The 18,442-nt window shown below is 39.1% G+C and overlaps 1 protein-coding gene and 1 long non-coding RNA gene across 7 annotated transcripts in view; one reads left to right on the top strand and one right to left on the bottom strand.

Moving 5' to 3' along the window:
• LOC130905273 (uncharacterized) overlaps positions 1-18,442 on the top strand; it is a 69,321-nt gene that overhangs the window by 43,033 nt on the left and 7,846 nt on the right. The gene's annotated exons all lie outside the window — the stretch shown is intronic.
• Positions 1-18,442, bottom strand: part of mapk10 (mitogen-activated protein kinase 10) — a 70,576-nt gene that overhangs the window by 44,370 nt on the left and 7,764 nt on the right. For 5 of the 6 annotated variants that reach the window (XM_057818472.1, XM_057818473.1, XM_057818476.1 and 2 more), the window contains exons 2-3: positions 6,659-6,730; positions 1,960-2,129 (exon numbers count right to left, since the gene is read on the bottom strand). In XM_057818472.1, coding sequence (XP_057674455.1) covers positions 1,960-2,129; positions 6,659-6,730 — 242 coding nt within the window. Of the gene's footprint in view, positions 1-1,959; positions 2,130-6,641; positions 6,731-18,442 lie in introns of all 6 variants that reach the window. The other variant, XM_057818474.1, reaches the window with a different exon arrangement.

Below are 18,442 nucleotides of genomic sequence, written 5' to 3'. Positions count from 1 at the left end.
ATTATTAGAAAATTGGGTATTGTTTTGACCAGAATTAACCAGTTGGAATATGGAATTAAAGACTCGTAGGCTCTAATAAGCCACAATTGTTCTCTTTGACTAAAATATGTTATTAGAAACACATTAAATATTGCCATTGACTTAAAAATCTATAATATTTAGTACGTTTTGACCTACGGAGGGCGCCATCTTTTATGCGTGCAATGGACACTCGGGGTGATGACGTACCGTAATTTCCCGAATATAACGCGCACTTTTTTTCCCCAAAATCAACTTGTAAAATCATGGTGCGCATTATAAACGGGTACATGGATGGAGACACGAATATATATATTTTACATATATATATAAACCGATTTTTAAAAATTGACACGGCCACGTTGTGTCGAAGAAACGTATGCGGCGACCCGTTGCCGACTATTACGGTATGTGACGTCACCATTTTGTCTAGGTAAATACTTCAGTCTAATCGGCCGAATGATTTCGTCTGTGTTAAATTCTGCTTTTTTCACTCTTCATAAAGCATAAATTTGGGGTGCGCATTATACACGGGTGCGCCTTATATTCAGGAAATTACAGTAGTTTGTCACTGTCACTAGATGAACACTACCGGTGTATTGCAATTCCTTTCTACTCGGCGAGTACTTACTATTTGTGTTTTTATTGAGTCTTTTATTAGCTTTTCATTGCCTCAAAATACTTTTTATGTGTTTCCCTCTCATAATTTTAAGCATTATGTTTTCTTCTGATTTAAAGCAGATTGTTGATCTGTTGACCACATTAGTCACGGAGCGTATTTAAACCACCCTTATTTGATATTACTACGTTTTAATATTTTCTTAAGGCCTCTTTAGTATGTTCTGTCTGTATGCATCTAAACAAAAGAAGCTGAACGTGCACGGTAGTACTTTTCAAATTCAAACTGTCAAATTCGCCTCTTGTAGGACGTTTCGCCGTTGTAGCACATTTTGGCAGAACACAGATTTTGTCCTCCTCTCGTCTCATCCCGTCTTTCCTGTTCATTTTGCTTTTGCTGCTCGTTTTGTGAACTATCAACAGTGCTGTCATGCTCTTCCTCCCAGGTTCAAATTGAAAGAGCTGAAGAGATGACATGTTTATGTCGCTAGAGTCATACTCCGGAAGCCCAGCAGCGTAACCCAGTGACGTCCCCACCCTGTGACGTCAACAACAAAGGCGACCTATTAGTTAAACTAATTTTACAAATTGTATAAAAACGACAACATCAAGAGGGGCTTTAATATCAAATTATTTTAACTTGTAATAACGTTTATCTATTAAGAACAGCAGGTCTTTCTATCCGTGGTTCCCTTTAAAAATAAAGAAAACTAAAAATGTAAAGAAAAATGGAAAAACTGATTAACATTTTTTTAGATCAAAGTAGAAGATTAGTGGAACAAAGTTGCTTACTATTAGAAACAATGAGAATGTTAAATTGTAGTATTATACTGTAATTTTTTAATTTGAAAATTTTCAGGACTAATACATCTTTTACATGCTATTTAACGTGAGACTGTAGCAACATCGCACTAAAAGTTGCTGAGTAATGATTCTAGGAACAAGTGTCCATACTTGGCACCATTCCAGAATGAATGAAAAATCTTTTTATGTGACTTATGAGCCAAATGGCCCCAGATGGTACAAACCATTTAAATCCGAAAACAGTCATTTTGATAACACTCAAAGTTTAATTAACTAGAAAGTTGGCCGTCATTTGCAGCTCAACAGTCACAGCCAACACTTTTTTTTGTTTTGGCTAGCTATTTTAAACTGGTTTTGAACCTGTGTTGTTATTGCATTAGATGACAAGGATACTCATTTGTATAATGAAGTCACCACAATTCCAAAAAAAGAACAATTAACATCTAAACAAAACGAAATCCAATCAATAAAATAAAAGTGTAAACGAGATCTGTAAAGAGCAAAGCGAAAACGACCTACCAGACGATCCCCTGAGCTCCGGACCCGATGGGCTTTAAATTCTGGTAGCGTTTTAGAACTGTGAAGGTGGAGTCTCCCACTTCCACGCTGTAGAACTGGTTGTCTACTTTGCTTTTGCTCATGTTGTAATGCTTGGCAATATATGACACATCCACTTGTTTTCCAAAACCCTGCACGATGTAACCAAAAAAAGATGGAGAAAAAAAATGTTAGTTATGTCATAAAGCTAAAAGGAAGAAAGTTATTAATAGTTAAAAGGTCATTATGTAATCATTGACAGTATTGTAATTCATGTAAGTAAACAGCTACAACCATGTGATTAAAACACACACACAAATGTATTGATTATGATGATGGTTATAATTACAGGTAGTCCACAGGTTACGAAAGAGTTCTGTTACTACGCTGGCGACCTAAGTTGAATTTCCGCGTAAGTCGGATTTCACTGTTTAAGTCCGACAACTACTGTTGAGAGGTGGATGGAGAAGTAAGAGTTTTCAATGGTTTATTTGCAACCGAAAGCACTGAATTCTACTATGTATTGAAAACTAAACCAAAACAGCCAACTCGTCTGCCCCTCCTTCTCTCCCACTAGTCAGACACGTGGTGCATTTAGGGACAGCCCAGGAAACACAAAACTCAACACTAGCGATGGACCGATTTTTCAGCCGGCCGATATATCGGGCCGATATTTGGAAATTTGACGTTTATCGTATCAGCCTTTTTTTTTATCCGGCCGGACGATATGAAAAAGTTTTCAGGAGATCGGAATTAGGTGAAAGGGATCGTGTTTTTAATTAAAAAATATATATATATTTATGTTTTTCTGCTTCATTCTCGTACAGCCTCACTCTCCCTCCTGCTGCTTTTCTTGGTCAGCAGTGCACTGCGAGTTTTGCTTGGTAAAGTTAACGATGATTGACAGGCGTTGAAGCTTTGATCTTGCCAGAGAAGCTTGGCAGTGCTACCTTCAAAGACGATGAATGTGTCAATTAGGGCTGCAGCTATTGATTATATTAGTAGTCGATTAATCGATGAACTAGTTAGTTCGAGTAATCAAGTAATCTGATAAGGAACATAAAAAAATAAAATACCTGAGCTGAGCCTCAAACGGTATAAAAAAATGTTTTTAAAATGAGGATGTATGTACAACAAAAGAACAATTGGCTAATTTACATTGCAAAAGTCCACTAGCTTAAATGCTATAAAACGCTAACTTTTTTTTTTTTACAGTGCTCTTAACAAATGGTTCAGGCACATATTCCCACAAAAAACGGCAACTTAAAACTACTTAACGAATGCATTAAAAAAAACATGAGCCCAAACAAAAACTTAGCTTATGTTGGTCTTAACAGGGAGCATCTGGTTTTATCCACGTGAAATGAGGCAGACTAGAGGGCAGTGTATCCACCAAAATCAATAAAACTAAATGCAAACATTTTCAAAACAAACCATTACATCACCACTTCGATTAAACGAATACTCGAAGCAGCAAAATTTAATTTGAATCTTATTTTCTAATCGAATACTTGAGTTAATCGATTAATCGTTGCAGCACTAGTGTCAACCATCGTTTAGCTTGTTAAACACTGGTGTCCTGTCTTTTTAATTTTTAAAGTGTTAATTCTAACATATGCAGAAATACGGGGTACATCGCCAGCACGGGAACAGAACTTGTTCGTAAACCGGGGACTACCTGTACAACTACAGTGGGGCAAATATGTATTTAATCAACCATTAATTGTGCAAGTTCTCCCACTTGAAAATATTAAGAGAGGTCTGTAATTGTCAACATGGTTAAACCTCAACCATGAGACACAGAATGTGGAAAAAAAAACTGAAAATCACATTGTTTGATTTTTAAATAATTTGTTTGCAAATCATGGTGGAAAATAAGTATTTGGTCAATACCAAAAGTTCATCTCAATACTTTGTTATGTACCCTTTGTTGGCAACAACGGAGGCCAAACGTTTTTTGTAACTCAGAAGCTCTTCACACACTGTTGCTGGTATTTTTGCCCATTCCTCCATGCAGATCTCCTCTAGAGCAGTGATGTTTTAGGGCTGTCGTTGGGCAACACGGACTTTCAACTCCCTCCACTGATTTTCTATGGGGTTGAGATCTGGAGACTGGCTAGGCCACTCCAGGACCTTGAAATGCTTCTTACGAAGCCACTCCTTTGTTGCCCTGGCTATGTGTTTGGGATCATTGTCATGCTGAAAGACCCAGCCACGTCTCATCTTCAATGCCCTTGCTGATGGAAGGAGATTTTCACTCAAAATCTCTCGATACACGGCTCCATTCATTCTTTCCTTTACACATATCAGTCGTCCTGGTCCCTTGGCAGAAAAACAGCCGCAAAGCATGATGTTTCCACCCCCATGCTTCACAGTGGGTAATGGTGTTCTTCGGATGCAATTCAGTATTCTTTCTCCTCCAAACACGAGAACCTGTGTTTCTACCAAAAAGTTACCAAAAGTTCCAAAAAGTATGCTTAATTGTACGACCAATATACTCTGCGGGTCATACAAGATTGCTCTCCCACAGCTATTATACGCGCACTCCCAAGCTATTATGAAGAATACAGTTTTAGCCCATAATCATGTGCTTACATTCTTATTACCGGCAATTGCTCACATTCTGCTGATAAATAGATACACACACATATGTTGATTCATCACACAACGTCTCAGTACTTTTCCACCAAGCTACAGTACTTCGAGTGCAAATGTGTGTTCAAAACAAAGTTATCTTGCCCGCTCAAGAGTGTGACTGTTAATTCAATCAAGAGTGTGACTGTTAAATCAATGACTAGAATAAGAAACTTGACCGATCGAAACTTCCACGTTGGACAACAGTGTTGTAACTATATTCCGCCCAGCAACAAGCCCTATATAAAAGTCAGCAGCGTGGGGAGTCCGGAGAGAGACCTCTGTGAAGTTCCAATTTGGCACGTTGCGCTCTCCGACTCTCCCCAAAACTGCAGTTTGGTAAAAGTCTACTCTCTGACTCCTGCCTCCTTGTGTCCTGCCTTTTGTCACCTCACTCTGGGTCAACAGCTAAATTGAAGAAGGTGTTTTAGACCCAACAGGTTTCATCTGATCATAACACATTCTCTCAGTCCTCTTTTTCTCATCCAAATGCTCTCTAGCGAACCGCAGATGGGCATGGACGTGTACTGGCTTCAGCAGGGGGACACGTCTGGCAGTGCAGGATTTGAGTCCCTGGCGGCGCATTGCGTTACTGATAGTAGCCTTTGTTACTGTGGTCCCAGCTCTCTGTAGGTCATTCACTAGGTCCCCCCGTGTGGTTCTGGGATTTTTGCTCCCCGTTCTTGTTATCATTTTGACGCCAGTTGAAAGTTGTTGAAAGTCCGTGTTACCCAACGACAGCCCCAAAACATCACTGCTCTCTAGGAGATCTGAAAATAATTCTTTAAAAATCAAACTGTGAATTTCTGTTTTTTTTTTCCCACATTCTGTCTCTCATGGTTAAGGTATTCCCATGCTGACAATTACAGGCCTCTCTCATATTTTCAAGTGGGAGAACTTGCACAATTAGTGGTTGACTAAATACTTATTTGCCCCACTGTATAATTTGTGAATACAATGGGGATAAATATACAATGACACCTCTCACCAGCATCACAGACTGAAAGATTACGTAACAGATAGATTTAAACATTTCCGCAAGTGGTAAGCCAACAAAACCCATGATATAATGATTTCAATCGACTGGATTGTGCCCTTTATTTACCAGTGGTGGCAATTAAACAGAAAGCTTGAGGCAGTCATCTCATCATCAGGACATTACATGCTAACAGTTTCACATAACATTCGCGAATAGCCAACTGATTAGTCAAACTCCGATGCCTCTGCACTATAAATGCTCATCCGTACAAATATATGTCTTAATCAGATAATTTTTCTTAAATCTAGTCAAATAATTTTCTCCATCTTGTTTCAAATGTTAGACTAGTTAACAGATTAATACGTAAAATTATTCCACCTACTTAAAGTAAATATTACTATAGTAATTTTCCGACTTTTTCCCTCATTTTGAATCCTGCAGTTTATAGTCCAGTGCGGCTTTTTTTGTTGATTTATTTGGGTTAATAGGTAACATTTTATGTGATAGCAGCGTCATAAGACTGCCATAAGACCATCATAATTATGACACGACACTATCATAGGCATTAATGAATGCTTATGACAGATGTCCTTAAGTGTCATCCAGCAAATGATGTCACTAACTCCATTTATGTCCAGCTCGAATCTTTTACATCCATCCAAAAGTGAGATAATTTGCCGGATGATACAAAATGACATACATTATTTACTGTAGTGTTGCAATGCATGCTAGGAGGCATGTTGACAGCAGGTGGCATCAGAGGTTGACTGTCTCCCCCCAGGTTCCCACTCATAGTTGATACTGTTGAACGTGACGTTTACGCTCTGTTGAAAGCCGCAATCTTTTTAAATTTTACTCATTGGCTGCCATTGATAGACATCTAATTCATTTGAAGTGGATTATTTGTCTACTAGCAATAAACTCATTCCAATTCAGTTGGACTTCTATCATCGTCAACAGCAATGAGAAGTGTTGAAGTACTACCCAGCATGTAGACTAGCAGCAAAAGGTGTTAATGGAACAGAGTACTGTACCTTTTTTTATATTTTACCTGTAAGGGACACACACCTGACAAAAGGCTATCTTCACATCCAGGATTGGTTGGCTGCAGTTGTATAAGAAATGTCTGCTCATAAATACCTGCAAGACATAAAACAGATGGTTGAAAAATTAACTCGGTAGTTCTGCAACATTGGAGAAGGAAAAATCCACATATTTCAAGGGGGAAAATATTAGCTATTTATCTTCAGTGACCTTCTCATCATGCAAGTTTACTGAGTCAAGTGGAAGCCAGGCGGTCATTAGGGATGGGACGATACACTTATACACTCGATATGCCAGGGCAACGAAACGATACGTCACGAAACGATGAATAAAAAATTATCCATATAGCACTTGTTACATTTTGTTCTATATTAGCACAAGCACATTCATGTTTCCTTAAACAAATAGCCATAGAATTCCCAACGCTGTTGTGCTTCAAGTCCACTTGATAGTGCCATAGAGTGAATGAACCACCATGAAGCTTTGAACCAATTGACTGCAAAGCTTCATTGCTTCAAGAAGCTTCATCTGGCTATCACTGCTCAATGTAATCTCTCACTTGCCGAAATGATATTCGTTGGAATACCGATGCAGGCAAATCATCTGTTCTGCTACTATTGGATCTCAGCGCCACATTCGACATGGTTGATCACAACATACTACTCAGCAGATTGGAACAGTGGGTAGGGCTTACTGACACTATTCTTCAGTGGTTCACATCCTATTTACATGATAGGGATTTCTTTGTGTCAATGGGAAACCGTCAGTCAGAACGAACCAAATTCACGTGTGGAGTCCCTCAAGGGTCAATTCTTGGACCGCTCTTATTTAACATCTATATGCTTCCCTTAGCTCAGATTATGGAACAGTATGATATCTCCTATCACACCTATGCAGATGACACACAACTGTACATTTCTGTGTCCCCACATGATTATAGTCTCCCTGAGTAAATGCATTCATCAAATCAATGAATGGATGTACCAGAATTTTCTCCAGTTAAACGTGGAGAAGACAAGTGATCATTTTTGGGCCAAAAAAGGAAAGGTCAAAGATAAGAGGGCACCTTAGCACAATGTCACTTACAGCTACAAATCAAGTCAGAAACCTTGGCGTAATTATTGACTCAGACCTAAAATTTGATAGCCATCTAAAGTCCATCACTAAATCTGCTTATTACCACCTAAAAATAAGGGGCTTCTGACTCAAGAAGACATGGAAAAACTTATGCATGCATTCATTTTCAGCAGATTGGACTATTGCAACGGTATATTTACGGGTCTTGATAAAAAATCAGTCAGGAAGCTGCAGCTAGTACAGAATGCTGCAGCCAGAGTCCTCACAAATACAAGGAAGCTGGACCACATTACACCAGTTTTGAAATCGCTACACAGGCTTCCAGTGAGTCAAAGGATAGACTATAAAATACTACTGCTCGTCTACAAAACACTTTATGGCCTTGGACCAAAATACATGCTTGATTTGTTAGAGTCCTACAAGACATCTAAACCCCTAAGGTCATCTGGAACCGGTCTCCTGCATGTTCCAAGAACAAGAACCAAGCAAGGTGAGGCAGCATTTAGTTATTATGCCCCTCACCTCTGGAACAAGTTACCTGAAGATCTGAAGTATGCTCAAACTGTTAGCTCCTTTAAATCAGGCTGTTTAGCACTGCATATCCATAACTGTCTATATATCTCAATCTACTTGCTTTCTATTCCTGTTGTGCTTATCTCCATTGCTGATTTCGATTATTATTGAGTAGTTTTTTTGTTGTTTTGTTTTTTAATTTATTTTTATTCTATTTGTGATTAAATGCAATTTTTATGTATAATCTTATTTCCTATTTTGATTGTCCTGGTTTTTACTTTGTATTGATTTAAATGTAATTTTTATGATCTTCATGTGATCTAAAGCACTTTGAATTGCCTTGTGTTGAATTGTGCTATATAAATAAATTTGCCTTGTCTTGCCTTGCCTCCCAGTAATGCAGCAATACTGATTTAAATAAAGTTCACGTCCTGCGCTAATCATTTCTTCAGTTACTGTTCCAGTTGTTTCATGAATTGCTTTTCATGCTATTTATTTTGTTGTTACGTGATATTTTTAGTTCCGTTTTGAAACAGTGAGTTTGAAAGAAATGATTTAAAGACCTGCTTAATTGTCATGACTTGTCATTCTTCGTAAAGTACTAAGTGGAAACCTATTCTTTTACTTAGACATATGAAGCGGGAAGTGATTCCCAATGCCTCATGAGTGCCACAAAATGACTGTTAGCAAAGTTGTTGGATCAGTGAAGCGATTTCACTTAAGTATTTATGGGCCAATATTGCTCAAAAAATTATATTTTGTCCGAAATCTACTTGTTGTTTCGCACAGAAATCTGATTAGGTTACCTCGGAATTGCTGTGGCGGACCTCATACTACCTTCTGTATCACTGCCTTTTATACAGAAGTGCGACTTTGACCAACAGTATGAAAGATGCAACTGAGATCGGGTGGCTGTTACGCTTCTGATAGCAGGTAAACTTCCACGTGGATGCCTTTTCTACAACAGCGAACGGCAAAAAGCTGGGCAAATACCGGCTTTTGCGTCATCTATTAAATCCGTATTTGTGCTACGTTAATCTTTAGCCATCTGTGTGTGTATATGATTTTTTAAAAAACCTTTCGCAAGGCTCACAATATTTGCCTTCTAGTAAACTGAGAATGGTCGTGTGCTTGCTAGCTCAGCTCCCTGACCAGATTGGGTCTCAAGCGCTGCTCCGCTTTTATCAAAGACGACACTCCGTGCCGTACCATCAAGTGGCAATACATCACCCGGAGTGCAGTATGACTCGCTGCCAGTGGCTTGAGAGGTTTAATAAGCAGGGAAAAAAGTAGCTTGACTTTCTCTTTTTGTGCTTTAGTTGAAGTGGGGTGCAGACGAGAGCCAGATAATGACTTGAAAATCAAAACAGGTCAGATGAAATGATGTGTTGCTTGGTTTTGCATCAGCTGTTTCAGTAGGATATTTTTGGTTATTAAATATTCTCATTTGTATATTGTCACTAGCAGTACGCTTTGTCACATACAACAGACATTCTAGAATGTTTCAAGGTTATAAACAGTGAATAGAATAGTTTGCTTTAGTTGCTTTTAGTCACACTATTTTTCGTTTGGTTGTTTTATACTTATGGTCTTAAAGTATTTTTCCTTACAAAAATTGTCATTTTCCTATTAGGTTAATAATAGAAGAAAACATGAACACACTTAAGGCTTAGTTATACTTCCGCCTAAGACCTGCACCGTCAAGGAAGACCCGAATTATGACCCTGCGCCGTAGCCTAACGCGCTCCTCTCGAATTTTCTAACCTTCGCGTCGCGTAGACGCGTATGACGTGGCAGAAACAGATTGTGATTGGTCCGCTCAGACTGTTGTTTCCGGTTCAGCGCGAGATCACCGCCATTGTAGAAAAGAATCAAACATTATTTTCTACATGCAAAAATGGACCAAGCCAACGTGAGTATCATCGAAGAGGAAGTCTCGTCAAGACATTATTGTGATTGCCAAATGGCAAGGTCGGCGATTGGGGGAAAAAAAAAAAAAAAAAAATGGAAGAACCACCGAGACGTGTGTGTTTGGAATCGAGTGGCCACACGAAGCGGTGACCCAGTCAGCCAAAAAACTGCCAACTTTATATCACTTTATGTCATATTTTTGGTTGGTGCACTTCATCATTTATTGTGTACATATGTTTGCTGTGAGTCTGTGACTTATTTACGTGTCACACTTCAAGTATATGAAGAATAAAGCACAGATTTGGTGTCAAAAGAGTTGTTTTGATCTTTAATTTTCAGTAACAGACAGTTCACACACGATACATCATCATTGATTGAGAGTGCCTCGGTGCTTTTTATGATAACGTTAAAATCAAGGCTCCCAACGCAGTTTGGGAAGTTCCATAGACGCCAGAAATCTGGTATGGCTTCCCACTGGCTGGTTGTAGGACACGGCAAACAAATCGGGCTGGAGGGTTTTGCAGACCTTGAACGCAGTGCTCGACGCCAGTTTGAAGCTAGCCGCCACAGCTAGCTCTCTCCACAAGAGTCTAAAACTCTGTGCGGCATCAAAAGTCGGCCAGACCGCCTCGAAACCGTCTTCTGCGTCGCCTGCCCCTCAACATTTGTATGTTCAATATTTATTCAATGTTGATGAGCAGAATATTTACTTTCAAGAGTTCCATCTTGCATTGTTTATTTTTTCTCCCTTAAACTAGACTAGCGGAAGTCAACAAGCATGCCCCAAAACCGTACAAACATAACGCCACACCCCTCTGGTGGCTTGGCGGTGAATTACAGAGCAACGCTTTCCCTCACCGCAGAACTATCAAATGTCGAATGACGCCGTAGTCGCTGCGCCGTCACGGCAACGCGGGAGTATAACTCAGGCTTTACAGTGTATCAGAAAAGTGAGTACACCCCTCGCATTTTTGCAGATATTTAAGTATATCTTTTCAAGAGATAACACTAACAAAATGACACTTTGACACAATGAAAAGCAGTCTGTGTGCAGCTTATGTAAAGTAAGAGAGTTCATTTATTTTCCCCTCAAAATAACTCAAAATATAGCCATTAATATCTAAACCCCTGGCAACAAAATTGAGTAAACCTCTTAGAAAATACGTACATCCCTAAATGTCCAAATTGAGTACTGCTTGTCATTTTCCCTCCAAAATGTCATGTGACTCGTTACAGGAGTGTTGTCAGCATTGCTGCAGAGATTGAAGAGGTGGGGGGTCAGCCTGTTAGTGCTCAGACCATACGCCGCACCCTACATCAAATTGGTGTGCATGGCTGTCACCCCAGGAGGAAACCTCTTCTGAAGATGGTACACAAGAAAGCCGGACCGTCTCATCAGACCATAGGACATGGTTCCAGTAATCCATGTGCTTTGTTGACATGTCTTCAGCAAACTGTTTGCGGGCTTTCTTGTGTCATTTTATGCTGGATGATGCCTTCGTTGCCACAGCAACCGGTAAGGTGTGTCAGTAATGTGGCCCAGTCTAAACAGGGCCAGATCTCATTCGGTCACTTGATAAAAATCAGATTTGAAGAGGAACCTGATTGCAGTCAGCTACATATGCCAGCTGTTTGAACGCACACGTATTATACCCTGATGTGCTTTTCTCATGAACTACTGTAAATCATAAACACAAACAATGACAAAATATAGTTTCAGCAAGTACAGTGGGGCAAATAAGTATTTAGTCAACCACTAATTGTGCAAGTTCTCTCACTTGAAAATATTAGAGAGGCCTGTAATTGTCAACATGGGTAAACCTCAACCATGAGAGACACAATGTGGAAACCCCCCACCCCCCCCCCCCAGAAAATCACATTGTTGATTTTTAAAGAATTTATTTGCAAATCATGGTGGAAAATAAGTATTTGGTCAATACTAAAAGTTCATCTCAATACTTTGTTCTGTACCCTTTGTTAGCAATAATGGAAGCCCACACTGATGCTGGTATTTTGGCCCATTCCTCCATGCAGATCTCCTATAGAGCAGTGATGTTTTGGGGCTGTCGTTGGGCAACACTGACTTTCAACTCCCTCCACAGATCTTCTATGGGGTTGTGATCTGGAGACTGGCTAGGCCACTCCAGGACCTTGAAATGCTTCTTCCGAAGCCACTCCTTTGTTGCCCTGGCTGTGTGTTTGGGATCATTGTCATGCTGAAAGACCCAGCCACGTCTCATCTTCAATGCCCTTGCTGATGGAAGATTTTCCCTCAAAATCTCTCGATACATGGCCACATTCATTCTTTCCTTTACACAGATCAGTCGTCCTAGTCCCTTTGCAGAAAAACAGCCCCAAAGCATGATGTTTCCACCCCCATGCTTCACAGTGGGTATTGTGCAATTGAGTATTCTTTGTCCTCCAAACACGAGAACCTGTGTTTCTACCAAAAAGTTCTATTTTGGTTCCATCTGACCATAACACATTCTCCCAGTCCTTTTCTGGATCATCCAAATGCTCCCTAGCGAACCGCAGACGGGCCTGGACGTGTACTGCCTTCAGCAGGGGGACACGTCTGGCCATGCAGGATTTGAGTCCCTGGCGGGGCATTGTGTTACTGATAGTAGCCTTTGTTACTGTGGTCCCAGCTCTCTGTAGGTCATTCACTCGGTCCGCCCGTGTGGTTCTGGGATTTTTTCTCACTGTTCTTTTTATCATTTTCACGCCACGGGGTAAGATCTTGCATGGAGCCCCAGATCGAGGAAGACTATCAGTGGTCTTGTATGTCTTCCATTTTGTAATAATTGCTCCCATAGTTGATTTCTTTACATCAATCGTTTTACCTGTTGCAGATTCAGTCTTCCCAGCCTGGTGCAGGTGTACAATTTTGTCTCTGGTGTCCTTCGACAGCTCTTTGGTCTTGGCCATCGTGGAGTTTGGAGTGTGACTGACAGAGGTTGTGGACAGTTGTCTTTTATACCGATAATGAGTTAAAACAGGCCATTAATACAGGTAACGAATGGAGCCTCGTTAGACCTCTTTGACAGCCAGAAATCATGCTTGTTTGTAGGTGACCAAATACTTATTTTCCACACTAATTTGGAAATAAATTCTTTAAAAATCTAACAATGTGAATTTCTGTTTTTTCTACATTCTGTCTTTCTTGGTTGAGGTTTACCCATGTTGACAATTACAGGCCTCTCTAATCTTTTCAAGTAGGAGAACTTGCACAATTGGTGGTTGATTAAATACTTATTTGCCCCATTGTAGCATCTAGCAATGACGTTGGGGTTGTGTGCCCTTTATAAAATATGAATTTTTGAACACTTCGCAATGTTTTTTGTTTCTTTCATAATGACGGGACTTTGAATCAAATCGAGAGGTTTTCATGGAACGTTTGATAAGGAAAACTCGATTTAAAAAAATCGGGACTCATTTTGCTATGCTAAGTCAAAGAGTATTAGTAAACCAGATCAGGTTGAATTTCTGTTCACTCAGTAGAAATTTGATTTTCCACCATTGATCTTAAAAGACCATCATCAGGGAAGCTAACCCAATAATTCAACCTTTTCCAACACCATGAATGCGGCAAGTGTCGTCTTAACACGCAGGCGTCAACAATGACTGCACCATGTGTCTTCTTAAAAGGACATCGATAAGAGAGTCGGCTTATGGAGATACGCTCTGGTTTGGACACGCACTGTTTCTGACTCAGCACAGTGCAATGGAGCGGCATTCACGGTGACTACTCGTTTACAGTTGGACTCAATTATAAGATGTTCAGCTCAGAATGGTGTCAAAATGTAGGGTTTATTGTTCTGGCTGTCAGACGCGTTGTACTTTGAGTTGTCACAAATGTCTCCCCTCATCCTCAACCATCCCTTTTGTCCCTCCCCTCGCTCCCAGGCTACTGGCCTGGCTGCAAACACCTACATTACCCTCCCCCCCTACTCCCTATACCCATCCTTCAAAGCTCCATTGTGAGTGCTGGCTTCGGCAGCCTCTCCTGCAGTAACGCAGAGAGCACAGTGCGGGGAGGGGGAAGCACCCACAGAGTCTGGGAAACAAAACAGCACTGACTCATGCATGGAATCTTGAACGCGACTCGACAATTTATTGATTTCATCAGGAATGAAGTCCATTTTATCATCCTATGGCTGATATGTGCGTTTTTAAATGTTTTTTCTTGCATTTGTCTAAAACGTGCTGACGCTGCAATGTGGAAATTAAACGCACATGGCACTAGCATGTAAATGAGGTTCGCGCATCTGTATGATATGTCTAGGGTTGTTCCGAACATGTTATTTTGCTCCCGATCCGATCGTTTTAGTTTGAGTATCTGCCGATATTTCCCGATCCGATTGCTTTTTTTTGCTCCCGATTCAATTCCAATCATTCCCGATAATTTTTCCCGATCATATACATTTTGGCAATCCATTAAAAAAAAAATGAATTAAACTCGGACGAATATATACATTCAACATACAGTACATAAGTACTGTATTTGTTTATTATGGCAATAAATCCTCAAGATGGCATTTACATTATTAACATTCTTTCTGTGAGAGGGATCCACGGATTGAAAGACTTGTGACTTTGTATATTGTGACTAAATATTGCCATCTAGTGTATTTGTTGAGCTTTCAGTAAATGATACTGCAGCCATTCAACCCAAATGCATGATGGGAAGTGGAACCATGACTGTGCGTAGTGTTGCCAATTGATATATCTTCTCTGTGTTGGGAACTAACATAAGGTGTTAAGACAAAGATCAATTGCTACCTTGCTTCCTCACATTGCTTCCCATGATAATTCTAATCGTAGGGAGAGGGATTGTAAGGCTTTTAATAAAAGGCTCCAAAGGTTGTCAAAATTCACTCTACTCATTATACGCTTTTATCTCTCTGTATAGGTAAAACGGCGCCATTACAGATTGAGCGTGACAGTGTGTGGGTGGATCCTGCAACGCATGCATTAATTTCGGTAAATATTTTAATGTGATACATTTTCAAAAAAATTAATTACCACCGTTATCGGGATAAATTTTATAACCCTACCTTAAGCCTGAACTAAAAACTCTGGATGAGTGTAACATATTATGTCTGTAACGTTAAATACAATTAGAAAACGATTTAATAAAAAAATACATATATATTAAAAAAAGGCATGGCCGATATTTTTTTGCCGATACAATTAGAAAACGATTTAATAAAAAAATACATATATATTAAAAAAAGGCATGGCCGATATTTTTTTGCCGATCCCGATACTTTGAAAATGACGTGATCGGACCCGATCAATCGGCACATCTCTAGCCCCTACCAATATTGAGACCAAATCTACGCCCTTATACATCACTAATACTTAACAACACTATCAGTAGATATCATAACTACTGAAAATTTTTAGAACTAATTACAGATAATAATAAGTAAAATACTAAAAATTACAGCCATTGGTAACTATTGATACAAATGATTAACAATACTAAACACAATCCAAAAATAAGCATGCCTATGTTTCAGAAGCGCAAAAAAAAGAACTAACAACTGAGGCAAGCACAATTGGAGGAAAGGAAAATCCTGGATTTGGGATTAATTTGCAGTCTCCAAACTCTATAGACTCTTAACAGATGTGTTGCAGCTTTAAATCTTGTACTTGAAGCTACTATGTGCAAGAGAAATAAAGCTGCATGTTCGCAAGATCCAATCGACTTATGTAACTGTGCAGCCATGTTTTTCAGATCGTTTAGACAGCAGTATAAAGAATCTGTACTTAAATGTAGTATTACGGTGGATAGATGCAGTCATCCTCCAAGATAGTAAACTTGAATCGTGATGATAAGGAAGCCACCTCTTTTACGAGTACCATTGAATCGATTTAATGAAAAACTCATTTGTTTTATGAGGAAAAGTCAGAGGTGATGTGTCTTATCTCCAAATAGGACTAAAGTCTCTTCTATGCTGGAAGTCTAATAGAGAGCGGTATAAATGAGGTCTTTAGCAATGCTGGTGCACTGTGATAACGTGGTTAAAGGAAGCATTGAAAATGAAGTTAATTAGGTAGTCCTCAAATAGGGAGATGGAGCATTGTGAGATAAAGGTCCTATTTTCTTATGCAGTGTGATTCTGCGACAAGCGAAGAGGCGTTTTAGACCAGGTTTTGGTCATTTTGTTGATGGAAGCAGACGTGCTGTGGAAAGTGGATGGGTTTTATCGGTTAGAGGTGTGAACAAGTCCGCCTTTTTCGCACCAATTAGCAGGCTTCTTTCCATTATCTATGAAAAATGTTCACATTTCTTGACACTAGGCATGTGCTAGTAGTCGGAGATTCTGACGGTATAATATACTTAAAAACCCTTAAATACATGCAACATGAAGCAATTATCAGAGAATCCCAAAATTTGAAAAATAATTTTGACAGCCCTAATTAGGACCTTATCGCGTTAACGGGCGGCAATTCATTTTTTAAATTAATCACGTTAAAATATTTGACGCAATTAACGCACATGCCCCACTCAAACATTAAAATGACAGCACAGTGAAATGTTTACTTTTTGTGTTTTTCGGAGTTTTGTCGCCCTCTGCTGGCTCTTGGGTGCGACTAATTTTATAGGCTTCAGCACCCATGAGCAATGTTTGAGTAATTATTGGCATCAACAATGGTGGGCTACTAGTTTATTTTTTGATTGAAAATTTTACAAATTTTATTAAAACGAAAACATTAAGAGGGGTTTTAATATAAAATTTCTATAACTTGTACTAACATTTATCTTTTAAGAACTACAAATCTTTCTATCCATGGATCGCTTTAACAGAATGTTAATAATGTTAATGCCATCTTACTGATTTATTGTTATAATAAAGAAATACACTACTTATGTACCGTATGTTGAATGTATATATCCATCCTGTGTCTCATCTTTCCACTAATAATTACAGAAAATGTGGCATATTTTATTGATGGTTTGAATTGCGATTAATTACGATTAATTTTTAACCTGTAATTAACTCGATTAAAAATTTTAATCGTTTGACACCCCCAGTCCTAATGAAACATTTTTTTCAAATTTGTAAAAAGAAAAGTCAAAATGAATATGTGTAATAAGTAAGGGTGTAACGGTACATGTATTTGTATTGAACAGTTTCGGTACAGGGTGCTCGGTTCGGAACGGAGGCATAGCGAACGAGTTTCTGACCAAATGTAGCCCTTACTTTTCGAGGCTGTGAGTCGATCGGGTTTCAGTTTCTTTGTGTCGATTATATTTACTCCGTCTTTCTCTACTATAATGAGGACCAACACGGTAGGACAGTATCTAACCCAGTAGAGATCGATCGGGTCCGATCGCGTCATTTTCAAAGTATCGGAATCGGCAAAAAAATATCATCCATGCCTTTTTTTAATATATAGATATTTTTTAATTAAATCGTATTCTAATTGTATTTAACGTTACAGACATAATATGTTACACTCATCCAGAGTCTTTAGTTTAGGCTTAATGTAGGGTTATCAAATTTATCCCGATAGCGGTGGTAATTATTTTTTTTTTTAAAATGTATCACGTTAAAATATTTAACGCAATTAATGCATGCGATGCACGATCCACTCACACATTGTCGCGCTCAATCTGTAATAGTGCCGTTTTACCTATTTAGAAAGATAAAAGGCAGCGTAAAATGAGTACAGTGAATTTTGGCAGCCTTTGGAGCCTTTTTTTTAAATTGGCTGAAGCCTTACAATCCCTCTCCCTGCGATTAGAAATATCATGGGAAGCAATGTGGGGAAGCAAGGTAGCAATTGAGCTTTGTCTTAACACCATATGTTATTTCCCAACGCAGAGAAGATATATCAATTGGTAGCACTACGCACAGTCATGGTTCCACTTCCCATCATGCACTTGGGCATGGCTACAGTATCATTTACTGAAAGCTCAACAAATACACTAGATGGCAATATTTAGTCACAATATACAAAGTCACAAGTCTTTCTATCCGTGGATTATTGTCATAATAAACAAATACAGTAGTTATGTAATGTATGTTGAATATATATATTCGTCCGAGTTTTATTCATTTTTTTCTTAATGCATTGCCAAAATGTATATGATCGGGAAAAATTATCGGGATTGATTGGAATTGAATCAGGAGCAAAAAAAAACAATCGGATCGGGAAATATCGGGATCGGCAGATACTCAAACTAAAACGATTGGATCGGGAGCAAAAAAACATGATCGGAACAACCCTATAACCCAGAAATGTCAACAGTGCGAAAACGTGGCCGCCGCGAGAACGCAGTGAAACGCGGGC

This window comes from Corythoichthys intestinalis, chromosome 17, assembly GCF_030265065.1.
Source record: "Corythoichthys intestinalis isolate RoL2023-P3 chromosome 17, ASM3026506v1, whole genome shotgun sequence".
Taxonomy (NCBI): domain Eukaryota; kingdom Metazoa; phylum Chordata; class Actinopteri; order Syngnathiformes; family Syngnathidae; genus Corythoichthys; species Corythoichthys intestinalis.
The sequence above is the reverse complement of the archived record's forward strand: the minus strand, read 5'-3'. Positions and strand labels throughout refer to the sequence as shown.